At 40.1% G+C, this 22,827-nt stretch overlaps 1 protein-coding gene across 1 annotated transcript; it reads right to left on the reverse strand.

The window, feature by feature from the left end:
• Positions 1 to 14,712: 14,712 nt before the first annotated feature.
• LOC112113838 (cytochrome c oxidase assembly protein COX20, mitochondrial) lies at positions 14,713 to 22,451 on the reverse strand. The gene is made up of 4 exons (XM_024210267.2): positions 22,261 to 22,451; positions 16,759 to 16,873; positions 16,558 to 16,621; positions 14,713 to 15,844 (listed from the first exon to the last, which is right to left on the reverse strand). The coding sequence occupies exons 1-4, from the start codon at positions 22,291 to 22,293 to the stop codon at positions 15,703 to 15,705; spliced, it is 354 nt and encodes a 117-aa protein (XP_024066035.1). The 5' UTR covers positions 22,294 to 22,451; the 3' UTR covers positions 14,713 to 15,702.
• Between the last annotated feature and the right edge of the window lie 376 nt (positions 22,452 to 22,827).

Below are 22,827 nucleotides of genomic sequence, written 5' to 3' on the forward strand. Positions count from 1 at the left end.
GTTTTGGGATTCTCGCCATCAAGGTCTAAAATCCCTTTTAAAACTCTTCAGAGGAAGAAGAGAATGTACAAACTATTATGTTGGACAGCTCCAATGCTTTACTCTGTACACTCTAAAAATACTGAAGTGAAAACTGGTGGCTGCTGTAGTAGAAATATCAAAGTGGGATTTTGTTGCTGTGGAAAACTTGCTTGTAAAGGAACTACATTTATCAGTCTCATAAGACAAATGTTAACCTAGCTGAAAGAAAAGTCATTAAACTTCCATATGACAGTAAATTGTTCCGACCTAACATTACCACTGCATATGATCCTTAAACCCTCCACCTATCTTGAAGGAAGAAAGTCTTTTTTTTTTTAAGCCACTTAGGTAGTCTTTTTATTAAATATTTGAGCGTTCCAGGGTTGAGGAGACCTAATATGTAAAATGTACATCCCATGTATAATTCCATAATCTACTACACTAATATACAAAGATTTAGCCTTTGATGTGGATTGTACTGACTGTGTAAATCAGTCTAAAGAAATCCAGCTCTTGCTGTGAAATAGAAAATAGGGAGGGAAGAAAACAAAGGTCAACTGTAACATCTTAAAGCTCCAGTTTGACTGTAGCAGCACTGTTCAATTATAAGCATATACACAATTGTAATGTTATTGTTGGCTAATTCTTGGCCTACATAGGTCCCATTATAGGGGCAGGATGGATACTGTTGACCTAAAGCTAGAATTATGACAGATGTAAATACACCTTACCACTAGTACAAAGAGGTAGGGACTTGTTTTTTTAGTTTTAAAACCTAGAACATGGTGATCCATTATAGCAGAAACTGACATCCTCTGTCCCGATGTAGAGACGGTGTTGTGCACTTAAAACAGTTTTTTTTTTTTTCTTTAAAATGTCACTTGGCTAGTAAAAAGTCCTGTGTAGTGTTGAAGTTCGAAAATACTTCACTTGTTTCATCGTTAAGAATTTGTAGCCATAGCAGCAGATGGTAATTGGGTACTAATACAGGCCCTCCCCCCCCCCCCCCCATACACCCTTCTGTGAGGTGGTGGTAGATAGTAATAAAATTGCTTTGAGGGAAAACAAATAGTACTCAGTGGCATGAGAAATTTTTTTTTAAACTGCTTTAACTTTTTGTTGTTTCCATATTTTGTGTTATATATGATTTTTCCTTCCGTTAGTCTTTAAATACCAACATAACAGCATGTATTTTAAAAGTGGACATATGGATTGTTTTCATTTAGAAATCTAGTCTGATTATGTAAGGTATTTTTGAGCATGCTGCCATTTCAGCAGTATTGAAGACTACAAATCCAGTAAAAATGCTTTCTCTAAAAATTCTCTTGCAAACCCTGAGCTGTAGGAAAAAACCTCTCTAATTAGCTTAAGATCTGAGCACAGGGTATAAGAGGTGCTGACTCTTGACATCTCATCTGGTCTTATAGCTGTGCTGTTTGCACTGTTAAAATGTAGAGTTTAGAAATCTCCAAAAAACACAAACTATTATTTAAAACTTAAAGAAATTCATTCTTTACTTTGATTACAAAGGTATAGTCTTAAATAGATTTTTCCTTAGCCAGCAAAACAAAGGAGAGGCTTTTTCTATAGTTTTAGTGAATCTTGTTTTAAAGTTCAAAAAAATGAGTGTATAAATTTATTGGGTTGGTTAAGGTAGTGTATGAAGCTGGAGTGTTAAGTGGAGAGGGAGAACGGAAATAAGTTGGGTTTAAACCTAGCCAGGTCATAGAGACTTATTCCTCATGTGACCATTACCACACTTTGCATTTAAATTTATAGTCTGAGTAAAGAAATTAAAGGGATAACAAATCCATGAGAAATGTAATAATTACATGCCCCTCCCCCCAATTACTGGTCTCTTGCGTTACAAAAAATGTGATTATTTCTCTTCCCCCCCCCCCCTCTTCCCAAAATGACTTTTGCCAAAAAAAAAAAACCCCTACATTTGCAGTTACCCATTACTAAAGAAAAGCAATTGAAAATTTGCATGGAGGTGAGTTGATAAAACTAATACTGTTTCAGCAGAGTATAACCCACAGCTGTATGCTGTCACCAAAGAGGGCTTGCCATCTGGCATATTAAGTAACCACCGGCATGTTATAAGGCCTTGTTTACACTGGAAAAACTCTGCCCATTTTTTAGCAGTTGCACTTCTGCTAGCTATGCTGTGAATGCTCATAAAATGGGCTTCTATTTTACTTCCATGTCATGAAAAGTACTGGAGCTGCAGTGATGGTGTAACTGGTAGACTTAATAGTGTAGTGTAGACAAGGCTCCATTGTACGCCTATTAGCAGTTCTGTTACCATACATATTGCTCAAGCTTTAATGACTTGTCTGGTAAAATTGCTTGAGTCTTCTCTGCACTAGAACTTCAACTGTAGCTACCAGCTCCTGTAATATGGGCATTAATTTTTCTGGTTTCAATATACCCTAAGGATTTGTCTTCTGTACCATCAATGAAATGCCACTTGTGGCAGAAACGGATTGCTAATATAGAGAGGACAGCTATCCGCATCTTCTAATGCGGCCATAGTGGTAAAGCAACTGTAGGAGACATCCCAAAATACTTTGTGTGGGCACCCTGTGCCCTGAAGATTTCAGAATGGGTGGCTCTAAGAAACTACACCCTCTTTAATGTGCTGGGAAAATGGTAGGTACTGTACTACTACTACTACTACACACTTTTATAGCAAATCTAGTAGAAGTTAGTGTGAAAGAAGCCTTTTTTGAATTCTGTTTAAAATCCTGACTTGAAAATAAGCTGTGTGTGCGTTACTTTTTTAACTGAGCTCTGAAAAGCCTGGTAAACCAGAAACTATATTTTGGGTCCACTCTCTTGCTCCCAACCCAGACTGGTTTGTCTCATCTGCCATATTGTGGCCTTATATACACTATGAAATAGAACCATTACTGAACATAGTTGTCAGCAAACAATTCAGGTGACTTGGAGCTAAACACAAATGGCTCACTGAGAAGGGTTTGTCCTGACCTATGCTTACTCATTAAGTGTTCGGTTACAGTTCTGTTTTCTTGTTTAGATAGGTATGCTAGCAAGCTTAGTCCTTAATGGCAGCAAATATCTTCTTCCTTTCTTTTATCTTTAGTTGACTGTTGTGGGAATTCATGTAGTACTTACAGCTTTCATTTTGGTATAAAACACCTTGTTGGTTCCTGAAATATATTTAAAACATACTACTTTTGAGTCTGTTGTTTCCCATTTGCTTCAATGGGGGAGGAGGGGTGGATTCAGTCCAATTCTGCTGTCTTAAATCTGTACTTATTGTAATAATCACTCTCCCAAAGGGGTACGAGTCCTCTGCTTTGATAGACATGTCTATTGAAGTCATACCTCTTCTAAAAATCCCAGCCCTTTAGAAATCTCTCTGTTAATGTTTTCTAATGGCACAACTTCAAACCAGGTCAGAAGAAATCAAATTAAGTCCATAACCAAGCATGTATTTCTTAGATGGGAGAGGGGTAATAAGAAGATGCCAGAAAAAGCTTATGGAGGGAAAGTAGAAATTGAAAAGTGCTGCTTTGCAGTATAAAGGTGTTATCAAGCCAGCTATGGTGAAGTTAAAGGAAGCATGCTAGCTCTTCAGCACCTCCTGCCCCTTTTTGTGATGCAAAGTTCACTTAATCCTACACAACTGACTTCATGTGGTTGGTTGGGAGGAGGAGGGTGTATTTTATTGCAAGATAGATTAAGCCAGGGTGCTTCCCGGTTTTATATAGCTTCTTCCCCTTTATTCACTCAGAGATCGAGGCACCAGCTGTCCATTCACTGGGCCTTTTGGGGGCTGTAACAGTTGTACAGAATCAGCCAACTGGAATAGTAATTGTGGACAGTAATGAATCTTCATTTGACTCCTGCCTTTAGTCTTCCATTTCACAAACATTGGGAGTGGCAGGAAGCCATTGGAATAAACACCAAACAGCTGCTTGAACACTATTTCATTTAGTGAAACAGCTACTTTAGTAAAATTCTTACTATATTTTTGAAAGTGGTATACCAGGAACAAAACCCTTTTTCATTTCAACAGATGGTTTCCCAGTAACCTCTTCTTTATCACTCCTTGTCACAATATTAGCATTGTACAAACCATTTTGTAATTGTTTCTGGTTAAGCAGGCAGCGTTAGGATCAAAATTGTTCTATTTCTGGAGAGGAAAAGCAGTTGATCCAATTCTTTGAAAATAAGCTAATAGTATTAAAATTGTATGAGACAAAATAGCTCAGACAACTTCCTTTTAAAAAGAATACCTTTTAAAATGTTTTGTAACCACTGTTTACACTGTGGTGGGAGTAGTGGTAAAGATGAGAAATCGCAGTATAAAAATAATTACTTTGGACCTCATTGTCTGGACAGTAAATGAGGACTAAGGGTATGGTTATCACCTCAGTGGCACAATGCTCCTCACCCCACATCTTGTAGAGCTGCCTTCATGTGTTGGGGGGTCTCTACATGGTGAGTGTCACCAACTGAGGCCTCGTCTAGGAAAAACAGATGAAGTTTATAATGAGAGCTAACGTTGTAAAATTCTAGTGTTGATGGGGCTACTTGTAGTTTTCCCTTGATCTAGCTGGTCAAGGTGAACCATAACTGGAAGTCCAGGGTTTATCTCACCCCAACTACATTAAGGTAAAGCTATGCTGTGGCCCATTTACAATAGGATTTTGTGTGTTAGCTATCTTGGTATAAAAATACCTTTTTTGTAGTATAAAGTGGCATTAGACTTTATGTACCTTTAAGCTGCATTAATTCTTCCATGGGCCCTTTCACACTCAGAAACTTTCACAGGGTCCTATGGAAACACACTTGCAAGGGACAGGTGTAAGACCAAGGCTAGAGTGAGGGGCATGTTCTAAATATTTTGAAATGAACATGGGTATCCGAAAGAATAGCTTAAAGTAAACAGTGGCCAAAATACCCCGAAGAGACTCCACTGGGGCTACTCACATGCTTAAAGTTAAGCATCTGTGTAAGTCTTCACACGATCAGGCCCTAAACAAAATTTTTCATATGGATTTCTTATTAAGTAGTCTGTACATATTCTGTTAGTACTTGGGAATGTAGACAATTTTATTTTACAAAGAAGGCTTTGCTGTTCATCTTTAATTCATAGGGTTGTTCCTTAGATAAGTTGGTAAAATACATCAGCCCCTGTAGAAAAACTTTGCTTTTATGACAAGAGTGGGGGAGAAATGTACCAGCTGCTTTTAGTTGTCAGAAATAATTTTGCTCTGGAAAAACTCATGGATATAGTCACCACTGAATTTGTTTTTAGTATTTTCTAAGACAAAAGTAGAAGCTCCATTAAAGTGGCAAACTTTTATTTCCAGAACATGGATGTGATCCTGTAAAAATTTAGGAACGGAATTATGCTTATTTGAATAATCTCATTGGCTTCACATGTGCAAGTCTGTGCAGCACCAGGCCTTATATATGTGCTTGTAGCTATCCTGTACTATATATACAAAAAAACCCTCCCTATTTTTAGAAATATTTAGGTTGCAAAGTCAAGCACTGGAAAGATGGGAAATGCCAGATTTATCCTGGGAGTGAAGTGGGAGAATCAATTGTTGGGGGCCAGTGGGTGGTTGGCTTGAGGCTGGCCCAGCATGACTCTCTTCTCCAATATCTGGGGGTTGAGGGAGATCTTGCCCCATGTGGTGTCCCAGGGATAGAATAAGGGCAACTGTGGCCATGTGCTGGATCGGGGGGAAGCCCACCATGCCTCCCCGTGCTACAGCTGCTCTGGCAGCTCCCAGGCATTCTCAGTGCAGTGACTTCTGCTGCTTTAGTAGTGGCATAAGCCCAGCTTTGAACTGTTAATGTTTAATCATTATTTTGGCAGTTTGCTAACACCTGAGCAACACTATGTAAAGTGAGAGAAGGAAAATGGCAATTTTCAGCAGTTTACATCTCAGCAAAATCTTGGGATACAGAAAATCCACTTCTCTAGCTGGAGAGCTTTACCTTTACCTGCTGCAAACAATGGCAGTGTTGGAGCGTCTCACTATGTCTACACTAGTGCTGCGACAGTGGCACAGCTACTGTGCTGCTGTAGCGTCATAGTGTAGACGCTTCCTATGTTGATGGAAGAAGTTTTTCTGTCATAGTTAAACCACCTCTCTGAGAGGCGGTAGCTAGGTCAATGGAAGAATTCTCCTGTTGACCTAGCCACCTCCACGCCTTGGTTAGGTCAACCTAACTATGGTTCTTAGGGTGTGAAATTTTTCAAGCCCTAACTAACGTGGACCGAAGTTCTAGGTGTAAATGAAGCCTCAGAAAAAGGTCCCAAGAAACTTCTACAATGGAAAGTGTTAGGCAACCTAAATATAGGGATCTCTGCCAGCTTCCCCTATAACACAGCAAGAATTACCCTACTGCAAATAATTTAAAAATTAAGATCAGGAAAAAGAACAGTTATTTACACTCCAGGAAATGCTAATGTGGATCCTTCTGTAGGTGACTGGCAAGCAGTAACCTCCCTGGAAGGTGAGGTGTTTCAAGTGTATCAGTCAAATAGCCATTGAAGTGCTGCTCTCCCAAACTTGGCATCTGACCTGGCTGTCATGTCAAGTGCATAAAATTTAACAGAAGTCAGTGGATTGCTTCACGTTGCAAGCCCTGCAGCTCTCACAGATTGGAATGTTCCTGAAGCAGGCAGAAGATGCTGCTTGTCTTGGTGACGTTCAGAGGGAGAGGCTCTCTGGAAATGCACTGTGAGGACCACTTCGAGGTTCTCAGAAGAGATGGCTTGGCCTTTTGATGGGCTAGATTATAGCGACAAAGAGATGAGATTAGAGCAAAACTCTGGATGTGTCCAATATATGCAGCTTCTCTTCTTCTAGTGTCAAGTGTGGCTCCAGGAAGATGACTGGCAAGGTAATTGATCAGGTAGAATTCAGAGGCAATTTGGGAGATTAACTTGGAGTGTGGTTTCAACACCTCTGTCCATATGGAAGGAGTAAGCTCACTGACTGTCCGCGCTGAGGCAATGGCTGTGGCAAACTGGGAAACTTAATTTATATGGAACAGTAGGTGTGACTTAGTTTCCTCTCTCATCTTGTATTGTTACTAGCCAGAAAGGACAAAGTTAATTTCTTTTCTTGACACAAGACCAGAAAAACAGCGACTGAAGAGAAGTCATCTAGTATGAATGAACTATCGGGAACTAAAATCATTGGAGGGGGGGGAGGGACTTAATGCAAATCCCTAGACTGTTAAACAAGTCTGTAGAAGTACCATGCCTGGGAGGAAATTGCTTATACTGGTTTTGATCAGGTTCAAGAGGCTCAGCAAACAAATAACTGAGCATAGTATAAAGTGGGCATCTTGATCTAGAGGAGAGGAGACACTCTCACACAATCCAAGAACTGATACAATACTGTGACCAAGAGGGACAGACCTTGCAGAAAGGGCGTGAAAGAGTTTAAACCAACCAGGGTCTCCATGTGGAAGATGACTGGCATCTGGTAAGACAGGCATGTGTATAAGCTATTCATTGTTTTCAAGATAAGTATTCTCTGTCATGCTTTTATTCTAAATTAATCTTTTGGTTTATGAAGGCTGGTTGGTCATTCCCCCCTGAGAGAGAACAGGACCCCACATGTTGATCTAAACTCAAATTTGCTAAGGTGATTGCATTGGAGGGCAGGAGGAATTACCGCCTAAATCCCAGGTCTGGAGGGAGAGGAATGTGAGTTCTTGCCCCGAGAAAGGTGATGGCTAGAGACCTTAGACCCGTTTAGGGCTCCCTCAATGAGGCCATGAAGGAGTCAAAACTGAAGTTACCTTGAGAGCTGTGACAATGGCCACCAGAAGAAACAAGTTTATGGTCAAGTGGTGTATTGAGCAACCCAATAATGGGTCAAAGAGCAACTCCATGAGTTTTAGGAGGATGATATTGAAGTCCAAGGTAGGAGTTAGATCTCTAGCCAGATGGCAAAAATGAAGGAGACCCTTAAGGAATTTAGACACTAGCGGATCAAAGATCGAATATGATTATACCTGAATATGACATACTGATATTGCTGCAATGTAAATTTTGAGAGTCAAATGCTAGTTGAGAATCTTAAGTATTGGGTCTGCTACTTGTACTAGATTGTTTTGGGGGGCCCATGTGGAAAATCTTTTTCATTTCAAGGAGTAAGTCTTCCTGGTGGAAGGTTTCCTGCTTTGTATGAGCACTCTGAATCTGTAGGGACCAATCTGTCAATAGCACTCAATCAGCTGCAGTGTTTGACCTTGGTTCAGAGATACTATGTCTGAGCTGCTTGAGGTGAATGGGAGGCCTCTTGGACATTAGCAATTGCCTGATAGAGAGAACTGCCTTGGCCAGTAAGGGGGGTCTCAGGATGATGTAACCTTGTCCCATCTGATCTTGGATATTATCTTGGGGATCAGGGAAATTGGCAGAAAGTTATATAGGAATTTGAGATCACCAACGGAGAAAGGCATCTGGTAGCGAAGCCAAGTTCACACCCATCTGGGGCAAAAATTGGGCATTTGCTGGTGTCCTCTGGTAAACAAGTCTATTATGGGAGTCCTCAATTGATGGATTATTGGCTGTATGATGGACTACCACAACAATCATCCATTCTGCTCAAAAAGCTGGATATGTCATTGTTGATGCCTGACAGGTGTAGAGCCAACAGGGTTATTCTGTGTTGATGACATCATATCCAGAGCCTGATGTCTTCTTGGCAGAGGGGAAGTTTGAGCACCTCCTTGCTTGTTTATACAATGCACTGTGGCGTTCCGCAGAGCAGGCAAGAATGCTATGCAGGTCACTATAATGCCTCTGAGCTATAGGATGTTCATATGTAGTTTCAGACTGTCCTGAGACCCTATTCTATGCACCATGCTTCAGGTGGGCATTCCAAGCTGTTCCTGAAGTGTCTGCCATAAGTGCCATTGTCACGGAGGGGGTAGAGAATGGTACTCCTTTTTGTATGTTCATTGGGTCCAACTGAGCTCTTGCAGGACGTGAGATGGGTCTGTGACTGTCTTGATCATGTGATGTCTGGATGTGGAATCCATAGACCTCTGCCAGGGTTGTAAAGGCTGCAGGTGAAGTCTGTGAAGCGAGGTTATGTGTGTATATATACGCTGATGTGTGGCTTAAGAGTCCCAGACTCTCATGCGCACACACAGTTGTTGAATTTGATTTTTGGTTGCTCACCATCGACTAGAGCAACCAGAATCTGTTCTCTGGGAGGTAAATTCTTGTCAAGCAGGAGTTGGTCACAGCTCCTATGCTCTCTGTTGTCTGTGATTGAAAATTTCTTGTAGTTCACAAGGATTCCAAGGCTGCTGTGGTCTCCTGTTGGGACCTACCTCTGATCAGCCAGTTGTCCAGTTACATGTAGACGTGGCTTCCCTGTCTCCTTAAATACACTGCCAGGCATTCTGTGAATACTCTGTGCTGTGGAGAGTCTGAAGGGCAGAACCCTATGCTGATAAATATTGGGACCCACTGTGAATCTTAGGTACTTCCTGTGGTTTTGGATGGATAGCTATATGGAAATACACATCTTGAGAGCCATGAACCAGGCTTGAGCTTGGAGAGATGGAATAATGGAGACAAGCATTATCATCCTGAACCTTAGATGCTGTGTGTATATATATACATATACATATATTTGCTGAATTTGTTCAGATCTAGGATAGGATGAAGACACCTTTCTTCTTTGAAATCAGGAAATACTGGCAATAGAAACCTCCTCTATGGTTAAATAAATAAAGCATTAAGACCCCTTCGGTTTGTAATAGGCTCTTGTGAGAAGAGTCCCTGAAGAGGGATGGGGAAGGATGGGTGGGTAGAGGGTAGCCTTGGGTGATTAGCCACTGGCACCCATTTGTCCGATGTCATGGCAGACCACATCTGGTGGAAAGGTACAATGTGGCGTTCAAAAATCATGCTCTCTGGACTGGATCTAATATGGATCCCAACAGTTCTGACAAATTTGCTGATGTGTTATAGGAGTGTTGTGCGTTGCTGTGGAAGAGAGGCTGGGGGTCCTCTGCTGTACCTCAGTCTTTTTTCTTGACCTGGTATTTGGTTGCTTTGGATGGTATGATGGCATCCATTGTCTCCTCTGGGGTTGATGATGGTACAGCTTGTGGTATGATGATCTTCTTCCCCTGCATCACAATAGCATTTGTGCATCTCACAATTACTGATACATGTCACCTGCTAGGGAAGTATTATTTCCATTTCACAAATGCACAAGCCTACAGTCATACAAGAAGTCTGTGACAGAGCCAGGAATTAAACTCAGATCTCTGGCATCTTAGTCAAATGCCTTAACAGTAAGACCAGCCTTTCTATACTGATCTACAGGGAGATGATCTTCACTTGTATATCCCTACTGCTTCAGGGAGCCATAAATATACTCTAATTAAAGACGGATTGACCTGTGAGCAGCCTCCTCTAAAAGAATCCTGCTACTTGTGGGTAATGGGGAGAGAGAGGCAGCAGGCTATTAGTCACATCTGCTGACGATTCCTACTGTAGCAGGATTTGGTGGTGACATACGCCAGTTCTTGTTCATCTTGGAGGTGTTTTAGATTTGCTTTAAATGTGGGGGAGGTTTTCATTACAGGAATTCATGGATATAAAATAAAATTGTCAATCGTTGTTGAGGAACAGTAGGGAAGGGAACCCTACCTAGTTAAATAGTTGTTTTTTTTTCCTTTTGGATTTTAAAGTTCGGTGTCACACTCAGAACTCCTAATGTTAATTAAAAAAATCAGTTAATTGGAGAACAGGAAAACAGAAATGTTTTCAAAGGTATCAAGGTATGTTATTTTATTGGAGGAGCAGAGAGAAGTAGTAAAGTTAAATATGGGGAATATTCTGCACTGAAGTAAAACTTGTTTATTTAGGGAAACAATCATAATCAGAGAGAACTGTGTGAGAAACATGGCATCTGGACTAGATTACCCCATCCTTTGGTTATCAAAACTGAACTGCAGTAGCCCTGACAGATTATGACCATCAAGGAAGGAGGTATTTTTAGTGATGATGCAATGGAGTACACTGTGTGGCATTACACAGTAGAAGACCCATGTCAAACAAGTTTCCTGCCCTGAAAGGTTTACAGGCTAAAGCTCAACCAGTTCAGGCTCATACAGAAGGATACAATGTCATAATTGCATGATGGAAGATTATAACTGGAATGTATAAAGGAACAGGTTGAAGCAATTCATAGAAATTATCAGGAAAGCATTAGATAAAAACTGCCTAAGGCTCCCTCTGATACTTAACTGTATTTTAGTAACCTGTTTTGTCACTCATCTGACATGCTTACAACAAACTGATCTGAGGTCTACAGAACAGCTTTGTCACAACACAGTCATGTCTTATCTGAACTTGTGCATCCATGCCTATCTTGCTGCCTGTGTTTGTATCTATGCGTTCTGGAAAAATCCAGGCAGCTATCCTGTATTGCCTCAGTGGGAGTTAGTTCCCATAGGACATGCACATGGTAACATGGGCAATGCTCTCTGTACAGTAAGTAGGATGTTCCAGAGAGCTGTAGGGAAGGAGGATTGACTAAATGAACTGCAGAGTTACAGCTAGTGGCTCCCATTCACACAGCAGAAGTGTTACATGCTGGTTACAGGAAGACCATCAGTTTAGGCCTTTGGCAATTAAAACAGGGTTAGCTATCATAATAACCAAATATAACCAGATTGTATATAGAGCTAAAGGTCTAAAAAAAAAAAATCAATCAACTATGTCACTAACTAGTTCATACTTGATTCAAAGCTGTAAAGGTGACAGGACTGAGTAAGCCCTCATGTTTGATGTAGAAGGCACTTAAGTTAAAATCTTCACACATGATATGAATGTGGTAGCCCATATACAAAAATGACACTGAAACCAATGATTTTCTAGAATGACAACTGTCATAGCTTTAATACAGCCAGAATTGACATTTCAAACAGATCTGAAATACACCATGACACCTACAGCTACATCTAGAGTGAGGAGTTTGATTCCCCTGCTCATACAGAGATAGCTGTGCTAGCTCTCAGTGTAGAGACCCTTGACTCCATAGTCTTAAACAGATAAGGCACAATAGGGTCTGGGTTAGTAGGCTGCTGGTACACACACCATGTGTATTCTGAGATCACTTACTAATACTAGCTGTTAAGAGCTTGGCTCATTAATTTTATATGTATTTTTTGGAAAAATAAAGTTAATCAATTGCATGATGAAAAATAGTTCTTATTTGGATACAATAGGGAACTTATAAAGAACTCTTCCTAAGTATTTTGGCAAAGGTTCCATAGCCTCCAGCCTTTCTCTTCCTGTCCCTCAGCCCAGCAGCCCTTTCAGCACCAGTCACTTTCAGTTTACTTTCTATTGTTGACACAAACAGCTGCAGCAGGCACTTTGAGATATGGATGATGTCAGAGTGCTTTCTAGTTTTTACTCTGAATATTCTTCCCCCTCTTCTGACTGTTCCAAAACCATCCCCCTTTTCACTGCAGCTTAACTCTTAATGCTCCTTTCCTTCCTTCATTCCCTCTTCAGTGTCTCCTCTTCCTTTTGTGACTTCATTTAGCTAATTCCCTCCCAGGAAAACCCCCTTAAAAAACAAAAAAGGCACTTAGATCATCATTGTTCAATCTGCTTGTATGTTGTATCCAGTCCCCCCACCCTTTGTCTCATCTAGGTTGTAAATGCTACAAGGCAACCAGTACAACAGTGTTCTTAAGCAATACTGTAATTCAAATAAATAATCCATCATAAAAACTAAGGTGTCAATCCTACCAAGATTTGATTATCTGAGTTGCCATACGGGGTTCAATGGGATGACTCAGGTGAGTAAATTTAGATCACTGAACAGTTTGCAGTTTTGTTTTTACAACAGCTAATAATAAAATCATGACTGTAGGGCCATGGGACAGCTGCTGAAAAGCTACTTGGCAATGCGCGGGGGGGGGGGGGGGGGGAGGAGAAACAGGACAAGCAGTTTAAAACTGACACCACTGCTGAAAGGGCAGCAGGGAATATTAACACCACCTTCCTCCCAAAAATTGAATATAAATACATATATGAAAAAATAGTGAAGCTATTGATGTTTTCAACCTTTTCCCTACTATTTTCTGTTAATCCTCTAGAAGAACATATTTTCAGTTTAGTGGGGGGAAATTTTACGAAATCCCAATCCCACAAAAGTAATTGTTATTTTAAAACAAATATAAAAAGGAACTAAATACAGTACTAACAGCAGCAATATGTAACTTTAGTATGAATGTTTACCAATTACCCAATGCAAGTCCAAAAAAGACAATTCTGTACTACATAGGCACATGAGCTGACACTCCAGTCTTGTATAATAGTCTTTACCCCTATATTGTAGCATGGGCATCTAATGTCCCTAAACTGACATAGCATAAGACAGGACTGAATGTCAATCTAAACTTGAAATTTCCTTGATTTGAATCTTAACTTGCTTACTTTTACTATAGAAGTTTTTGCTAGTTTCCCCTCCCAGATGGGGCAGTCTGTTCACTCCTGATTGCCCTTACGTGCATGTTACCATCTAAAACTGGTAGGGAAGGAATTATTAAACCTTTCTTTGCAAAGAAAGCTGTAAATTGTAATCTGTGATTTTGTTTTCCTTTTCTTAACTCATTTATGACTTTTCAGCCAGCAAGCATACTCAACCCTTAATTAAGCTGTAATTCAATCACAATTCTTATTCTGTCAGATGAGAAAGAACTCAACCATGTATTAAAAGAGGAGTTTGCTAAGCATTGTTCACTACTGTCAATTCCCAATTGGACAGAAGCCTAGGAAAAAAACATAACTAGAGGGGAAAATACTTTCCTTTCTGAACTGGGATTAGTTTTGTGTGGCTGCTGACCTAGGAGTTTGTACAGATTCTCTGGTCAATGGAAGATTTAAGGAAGGAAGCAAGCAAAGTACTTTGTAAGGTTACTTGAGTCCTGCAGAGATTATTTTGTACTTTATACAAAATCTCTTAAACTGAAAAGCTCTCTTCCTGAATAAAATCCATTTTACTGTTATTTTTCCCATACAAGATCAGAACAAGAGAATTCAGCCACACAAGGAGGAAATAAAAAAAGAAGAGAAGGATGGAAAGGAAAAATAGGATTTTTTAGTCTGTTGGGAGACTAATCTATGTGTACTTAAAATTAAAAATTATTACGAAAGACACTGTAAGCTTGTCAATGCTCTCACATGTAATAATTTTAAAGAAAAAAGTGCTTTGGCACAGACAAGTGTTTTCTGAATTAGAATGCATTAAACAAAACGATGCACTGGTTAACATTCAGAAGGTTTGTATGTAAAACTTCCCTCAGGATCAAGCAATATATAAAATTATAGCCCTGAGGTGCAAATAAATCCCCTTTCAGTCTACAGGGTAATAAGAAAAAATGTATTATTTTACTCACTAGAAAGGATGAACTACTTTGGACCAAAAGCAGTCTATTGGGTAATGCACTTTAAAAAGAACAATACCGGGCTTGATCCTATGAGGTACTAAGCACCCTCATCACTGACATTAATTGCACAATGTAGATAAACACAGTGTATAAACAAACGGAAACCCTAAATCAGAGCTAAGTTTCAACAATATACTACTGCTAAACAATACAATACCATCTCCGGAGTTAGCAATACAGAACAATTCATAGTGTTTTTTAAATACATTTATTTAAATTTTTATGACAAATACAGAAATGATAAATTTAGGGTACAGTTTCAAAACACCAATTTTACAATATATTACGCACATTTTAAAATAAAATATCGACCCAGCAGTGGTTTATGTAACTAATCAAGGCAACCAGGTACCGCTCTACCCAATTATTAAACTGTAAATAGTACAGGCTACTGCAAAGAAGTGCTCTAATTGGAAGACCGGGACTTATGAGATAAAGTATCCCAAACATAAGGTACAAAAGAGTAGCAAATAGCCCTCTCGAAAATTAGTAAATTATTTCATTTTTAGTTTCAAATAGTAAAGAACATCCCATTTTTATCATCAATTTAAAAGTGTCTATTAACTGTCTTAACTAGCCAACATCACTAGTAGAAGTTGCCCATTATACTGTATGTTTCACAGAGATAAGAGATCTTTACATTCATTTTGTTTCAGTCAACCAGATAAATATTCCTTTTATTATAATAATTAGTAGGAATAATTTTTCACATTAAACAGCATAGAGATATACATTGCATTTAATTTTAAATAATTATTTATAAAGGTCTTGTTTAGATATGGGAAAATAATTATAACCTGGATTAATTTTTTCTTTTATTGTAAAATGATGCTAAAACCTCTAGTCATTTTAGAAGAGCTACACAACATTGTTCTAAACAATTCTGAAACATTGTTATTAATCCTCAGCAATTAAATTTATCATTTTCAAACACAATGGGCCAGAAACTGGAAGGCCATCCCTGATTTGCATATAAATGTACACAACTTTTAAATCTATACACAACCCTAACATTTGTTATGGTCTTCTTTAACAGACTGAGTAGTTTGAGTCCAGTAGGAAAAAGATTGTGTGGGTTATCAGTTTTGTTCTCATCCCACACTTACAGGCAGAGTGTGCCTTTGCACTTCCATTTTAATACCCCACAGGTTGTATTTGACCATTTGGTTGCTCTGTGATAAACTAAGAATTGCTTCCTAGATTGCTGTTTTGTTTTCTTTCTGGATCAAAATCAGTACTTTCATATAAGATCTTGTTTCTCATCCCTTCTTGAATAATTCTTTGCTGGATCCTTAGTTTTGCATGATTATATCTGCAATATATCCTTAAGGAAGAAAAAAAACAAAATACATTTGAAAAATATCAAGTTACAACTGTTCAACAAGTTAAAATGAACTGTAAATTATATATATCATAACTGGACATTTTACAAGCATTTATGTAAATATTCGCACAGCTGCTAATTCTCTAAGGCATGGTTCTACAGCCACTTTGCACAAGGAATTCCCATGTGCACACAGCTACAGAATTGGTTCCTAAACGTATAATTCTTTTTTACTTTTAAAGATCTGAATTTGGTCCTGATCCTGCAAATACTTACACACCTGCATAGTTTTAAACATGTGAACAGTCCTCATTGATTTTAATGGGACTACTTATGTACCTAAAGATAAGCACATCTTTAAGTGTTCACAAGATTATGGCCTAAGCTACAATTTTAACTGAAAGACTTGACAGTGGGAGGAAACAGAGACATGAAGGGAAGAGAGGACAAGAGGACTGCATGGTCTCTTAGGAGACTAAGCCACATGTAGCAGAATGCTTTTTTAAAAATATCAAGTCCAATAGCTTAAGGTTTATGAACATCCTTGCAAAAATAAGTTTTGGGAATGGATTTAAAGGAGAGGAAGGAGGCATGGCTAAAAGTCATGAAGGGTCTTCCAAGAAAGAGTATGAAAGGTGACAGAGGATGGCACAGGAATATATGTACAAATTTGCAGCACTGGTCTGTCAAAATTCAAGAAATATCTTACATACCAGCATCCTAAGGTTGTCAAAACAAAACCTCCCATTCCAAAGTCAAAAGATCTTCTAACTCTACCTGAAAGAGAAAAAACAGATAATGAAAACAATTATCCAAACTACTTTTATTTCTCTCAACTAGCAGAACAAAACCAAGCAGAAAAATTAATCTCTCTTGCGGAAGAAATACAGGAAAACAATAAAAAAAATACTCACTGGTTGCTAAAAAATGTCCAAGGCCCACAACGAGAGAACCCAGTGACCCATAGAGTACTGACTCTCGTGAACAGGGAATATTTTGGACATCAAGGATTCCTAGGAGCTTAAAGGTCTAGAATTAAAAAAAAAAAAAAAAGTAGTTAAATTATGACAAGATCTTAATTCAGAAATTTTTTTTAAAAGAAATAATACATTAGAGTTGCATTCTCCATCCCTCTTTCTGATTTTCAGACAAAAAAACATGGTCCCCTATAGATTACGTCGTTAGTACAAAACAGTTAATTTGTTGTTGGTTTTATTTTAAATACTCCATAAGACTTTCATTATTTTCAGCTATATTTGTTTTGTGCAAAACAATGCACTGTCATACAAAACATGAGATTGTGAAAATAGAGTCAAATTCATCCCAAATCTATCCTGTTAATCCACTGACTGCTACTGAATTATGTCAGGGATGAATTTGGCCCACTGTGTAATTCAATGATATGAAGTAAACTGAAAATTTTACCAATAATATTCATTCATTATAAGCAGTGCCTTCTAAAACTAGATTGGGGCTAATAAAGTGATAATACATTTGCTAACTAGTTCCATCACTTCAATTTAAAATCTAGAAAAAGGATAAATTTCTATACAGAGGCTCCAATCTCAACTCTATCACAAGGCTGACTTGATCCCCCTTTAGTGTTTGTGTGCGCGCAAGGGTGCATGTGCGCACACACACACACACACACACACAGCGCCACCGTATCTTTCAGATTTTTAGGGTTGTCTCCATGACAACTAAAATGTGTTCAGATTGAGGAAGTATTTTTTGAGATTAAGATTTAAAATGGCTCAATTCTGAAGTGTCTGCGTCCTACCTGCCCAACAGAGTCACATTACCCCACAACATTTGAGACATAGGTAGACTTTGGACATGGGCTAACGCAAGAGGAAGTGTTCAAGGAAAAGAAATGTTTTTTTAAAACTATTATTCAAAAGCTAGACATGATCATTTCAATGAAAACACTGATGGAGGGGGGGAAAAAAAAAAAGTGAAGAATATTCGTATCCTCCAAACCCACCAAGGCTAATTTTCATCTTTAGGTGCCTAAATACCTTTAAAAAATCTGCCCTTAAGTAACTTGCTAAAGGTTACATAAAATGTTTGTGGTAGAGCTGGAAACAACGCCAATTTCTAAATTAATTGACCCATGTCTACCCACCAGACCATACAGGCTCAAACAAACTGCTTTATATATCTTTACTTGGCCAACTGCAAAATAAGGATATTTACCCACTCTATAAAGTGATTTGAGATGTACAGATTAAAAATCTATGTTTTTCAGAGGTGTTATCTTGAACAGGGGTTCTCAAACAGGGGGTCAGGACCCCTTAGGGGGTCGCAAGCTGTCAGCCTCCACCCCAAAGCCTACTTTGCCTCCAGCATTTATAATGGTGTTAAATATATAAAAAAGTGTTTTTTTTGGGGGGGAGGGGGCGCAGAGAAAAATCACACTCAGAGGCTTGCTATGTGAAAGGGGTTACCAGTACAAAAGTTTGAAAACCACTGATCTTGAAGCATTGAAATTCGATAAATTAGCTAGGAGGGCTTTGAGAACTAGTAGATTAAGCATTATACGTGTAGGCAACAGACCAGAGTTCTAACCCTGAGTTTGACACTTAATTTACTGAGATGTTTTAAAGCATATTTTACCAGCATTCAGCTTGTAGTTATGTTGTGCTGCACATGAACATGTGACTAACTTAATTACATAGTGAACATGTGCATCTTTGTCAGGCAGGCATTGCAGGAGACAATTTGTTTGGGCAGCACTACTCACAATCCTTTAATAATAATAATCTGATGACCTGTCCATCCCATTTAAAATTGTAAAAAGCTAAATACCTTCATTTACATTCACAAAAAAACCAATAGTATGTCTTTTACAAAATCCAAAAAGAATTAGTTTTAAAAACCATACGCATTTCTGTAAGAACATATTTCAACAACAGAACAACCTTTACTCTGACCAAAAATAAATAAATATAGTTCTTCTCAGTAATCATAAACACAATCCTTTTGGGAAAAAAGTGTTCTATGTAGCCTGGGGTTTCTAAAGGAATTGAGCGCCTACTACTCTTAGATCCCTTTGAAAATCCAAGCAATAAACATTATTGAATATTGATCAGCCTCAAATGCTGGTCCATATATATAATTTTACCCAAAACTGATAGCTATTCACTTTTCTATTACTTTAGTCTCCAACAGTAATTAGAAGTAACATTACCAAAAGAAAAACATTTAACAATTTACAATAGGTTATTATTTTAGATTTATAAAAGCCCCTACAGGCATCTCTAGATTCTCTGCTCTGAATACAGTTAACTGACAGTATTTCCTACTTAATAGTATTCTTCCAAAAAATCTATTTATATACCAAAATCAAGATGAAAAAATATGCATAAAAGGCCCCAAAAATATATGGCTCAGAGTCAAGGTTGCTATTGTGATGAAATCTGCATTTCTTGCTGAAAAGAGTGTGTTTGTTCATTATGAAGGCACATTTCTGTCTTGCTTTTAAATCCTTAGATTTTACATATGTTATGATCAATAGCTATGTTATCACTTAGTATCTTTAGTTTTTTTAAAAAGTTATTTTTTAATTTGGAATGGTACTGTTCTTGGACACTTTAGATATATCACTGACCAGGGCTTCACTCCAGCTCCAAAATATACACTGCCACACCCCATCTCTTTCAAGGAGTTTTGTTTTCTTAACTGAACAGAAAAACAGTCTTAACTCAGTCCTCACTTTCAGGTTTCAGTTCTATCCCACTCACAGGCCTCACAACTTCCCAGTTCTGACCAGCTCTGCCCCCTCTTTTGGGCAGCACCCTCAGGGCTGTCTCCCTGAGGATCTGGCCCCTTGCTCCAGGAGACCTACCATGGAGTTAGCTCCACTCCATTGTGTCTTTCCTTCCTCAGGCACACCTCTCTCAATCAATCACCCACTAGCAGCTTTTTAGGGTCAGGTGTATTCAAGCCCCCCCTTTAATTAGGTGGACTGGACTCACCTGCTCTCATCCAGGGGAGCTGGGCCTAGTCTATCCATAGGAACCAGCTACCTGGTATAGAAGATGCTATGCTATTGTATTACTTTTGAGAGACTTAATTTAGGTTCTTAGGCAATGGTTATGACTAGTATTAGAGAGCCTGTATACATATGAGATTAGAATTGGTACACAAGTGTAGAAGCCCTATCAAAATCTTTTGCAGAAAGTTTAAATACATAAATGTCATTGGCTGGGAACGGTGAACCGCAGCCACAGGGAGCTGAGGGGCTCCAAGCCTGCAGACGCTCCAAGTAAACAAAATGACAATGTATTAGATATTCAATTCAATGATTCCATAGAGTTTAAAATCATCAAATTTTGGTGTAGACCCAATTATAAGCCAACCCCCACTCTTTGATGCGTCACATTTTTACCAAAAATATCTGGCTTATGAACGAATATATACGGTAGTCTGAAACTAGTCATAAAGCAGAGAACAGGGATTCTCAATTTTTTCATAGTTGTGGTCCACACATTTTCATGGCCCATCTCCGCGCCCACTCTCAATTGTACTGACTGCCTCTCTTCCCAACTGTGATTGCATAACATTCCTGTGACAATTAAATCACCTGATTATGTGGAAAAGAGATATTAGGAAAGCATCTAATGTATTCTTAGCTATCTTTAGTACACTTCACCAACTGGAAATAAGGATGAAAGCCAGCACCATATGACCTAACAACATCTGTATTTCAGCAGGAAGTACTTCAGCAGATCACAGATTGAGAACCTTTGTCCTAGAGTAGTTATATTCAGTTAAAATTAACTGGAAGTAAAATTTAAGAGCATGTAAGAGGCTTCAATTAAAATGTAATGTATTTTAATACAAAAATATTTTTGGTAAACAATATGCTGCATATGTATACACAATGGTGCCATCCATTGAAAAAGGAGACAAAAAAAAAAATCACAGGAAACCTTCAAGCTTCTTCAAATTCCCATGAGTTTTTCCATCTGTTTTTCAATGGTTGACACTGCATCAGGGCAATCACCAGGCTCTTCAGAATCTAGAAGAGCCCTAAATCACATCCCATAGAAAAACCTGTGGGGAACGGTATATGGACATCTTCATTAGTATCTCCCCCGCATGCCCTATCCCTTTGATAGGTCACCACCCCCCAAAAAGGAGGACATGGGTCTTGTCCCAAACCTGGCAGATTCCAGGGACTCCTTGGGATGCCCTGTACCTCATCAGCATCTTGAAGGTAGGGCAGCTCCATTGGAGCCTTAGTACTAAGAACTCTTACCTTACAACATATGTCCCCAGTGCATGTTCTGGGGAAATGATAATTAATGCAGCAGAGACTGTGGCATATATTAAATATATAAAGGATCCCAGTCACCCAAAGATCCACACCCAGATCTAAGGGAGAAGATAATCAGGTCCAAGAGCGCACATGACATTTACCAGCACATACTTATTTGCTTTTTAGTATTATTGTTTATTTTAGAATATTCACATACAAACTGTATGCATAATAGATAAGCGGAAAAGGATTAGATTTTATTGGTATGCATCAGTAAACACTGATTTCACTGTACATACAAATTAATAAGAGATTCCATGAATAATCATCAAAATGTACAGTTAAGTAAAGTATGAAAAGTGCTGCTTGAGAACTACAGTTTGATTTCAGGATATTTACTGTGTATATTTTGACATGCAATGTTGACAATTTGTGTTTTAACCGTTACAAAGCTTTAACTTTTTGAATCTCAACACCAATTATCCTAAAATAATTATCTAGGCCTGCCCTAATTTCCTACAACGGTGAACACTGAAATAGATTCAACTTTTTAAAAATGCTTAAAAATCCCTAGCCATGTTATCGGGCAAAATTATGAAACCCCAAATCACGGACTCTGGAAGCCTAGTTGGGGGCGATCGCTGCAACCAGGGAAAGGCCGGCCCCACCCGGGGCTCTGGGTACTGACTTTGTAACCTTGAGGAGGCCCTTGTCAAGGGCACGGGATCTAAACTTAGCTTTGGCAGCCCCGCTGTGAGTGGGAGCTGGGGGAGGCGCGCTAGCGCCAGCCCTGCACGCTGGGGGGACCTGGCTCTAGTGCAGGGGCGGCGGGAGAGCGGGCGCAGCTCCCACCCAGGGCGGCGGGAGAGCGGGCGCGGCGGCGCCTCCACGCGGGTCAGACACGGGCAGGGCGCGGCCGCCTGGCTCTGCGCTGAATCCGCATGGATCAGTCACCCGCCGGGGGCCGTGGCCCCACCCCGGGGCCGCAGGGACCCGCCCCGGCAGCAGGGGGAGGGCTCGGCGCTGAGATGTGGGGGGGAGACACAGCCACCAGCGGGGTGGCCAAGGGCCCTCCCCCGCTTGCTCCGGGGAGGCGCCGGCTCCCGACGAGCCGCGCCCACGAGAAGGCGCCACGCAGCTCTCCCCCCCTTACCTTCTTCGAGTCGGGCTCGCCCTCTCCCGCCATGCCGCTGCTCACAGCGCCCTCCCCACTCTACCAGTGAGGCAGAGCCGGGCCGTGTGTAAAGTACTGTACGAGAGAAAAGTGCCAGCGGCGCCGCTCTAGCCGCCCGCCCCGCCTCATCTCTATGGTGGCCGAGATGAGCGCGCCGGGCGCCATTTTAGGTATAGCGCTGAGAGATTCCAGCAAAATCCTTTGTTCACTGAAATGGGTCACGGAGCAGCGCGGGGGCGCGCGCGCGCGCGCGCCTCTCTCTCTCCCTGCCCAACCGCCGCGCGTGCGCGCGCGTTCTCGCTGAGTCTCTCACCCGTACACACACACGGAGCGCGCGCGGGCACGGGGGCGCGGGGGGGTTGGCCCGGGGCGGGTGCCCCCGAGAGACGTGAGAGAGCTGGGGGAGGAGGGAAGATGGAAAATAAAATGGAAGGCGGTGATCAGCCCTCAGGCGGGGACACAGACCTAGGGGCCAATACTGGCCAGTGCTTAGTGTCTCCTCACAACGGGGGTGCAGCAGGCAGCAGCACTTCTGGAGGCACCGGG

The sequence above is a fragment of the Terrapene carolina genome, unplaced genomic scaffold (genome assembly GCF_002925995.2).
Source record: "Terrapene carolina triunguis isolate 2854851 unplaced genomic scaffold, T_m_triunguis-2.0 Scaffold85, whole genome shotgun sequence".
Classification (NCBI taxonomy): Eukaryota; Metazoa; Chordata; order Testudines; family Emydidae; genus Terrapene; species Terrapene triunguis.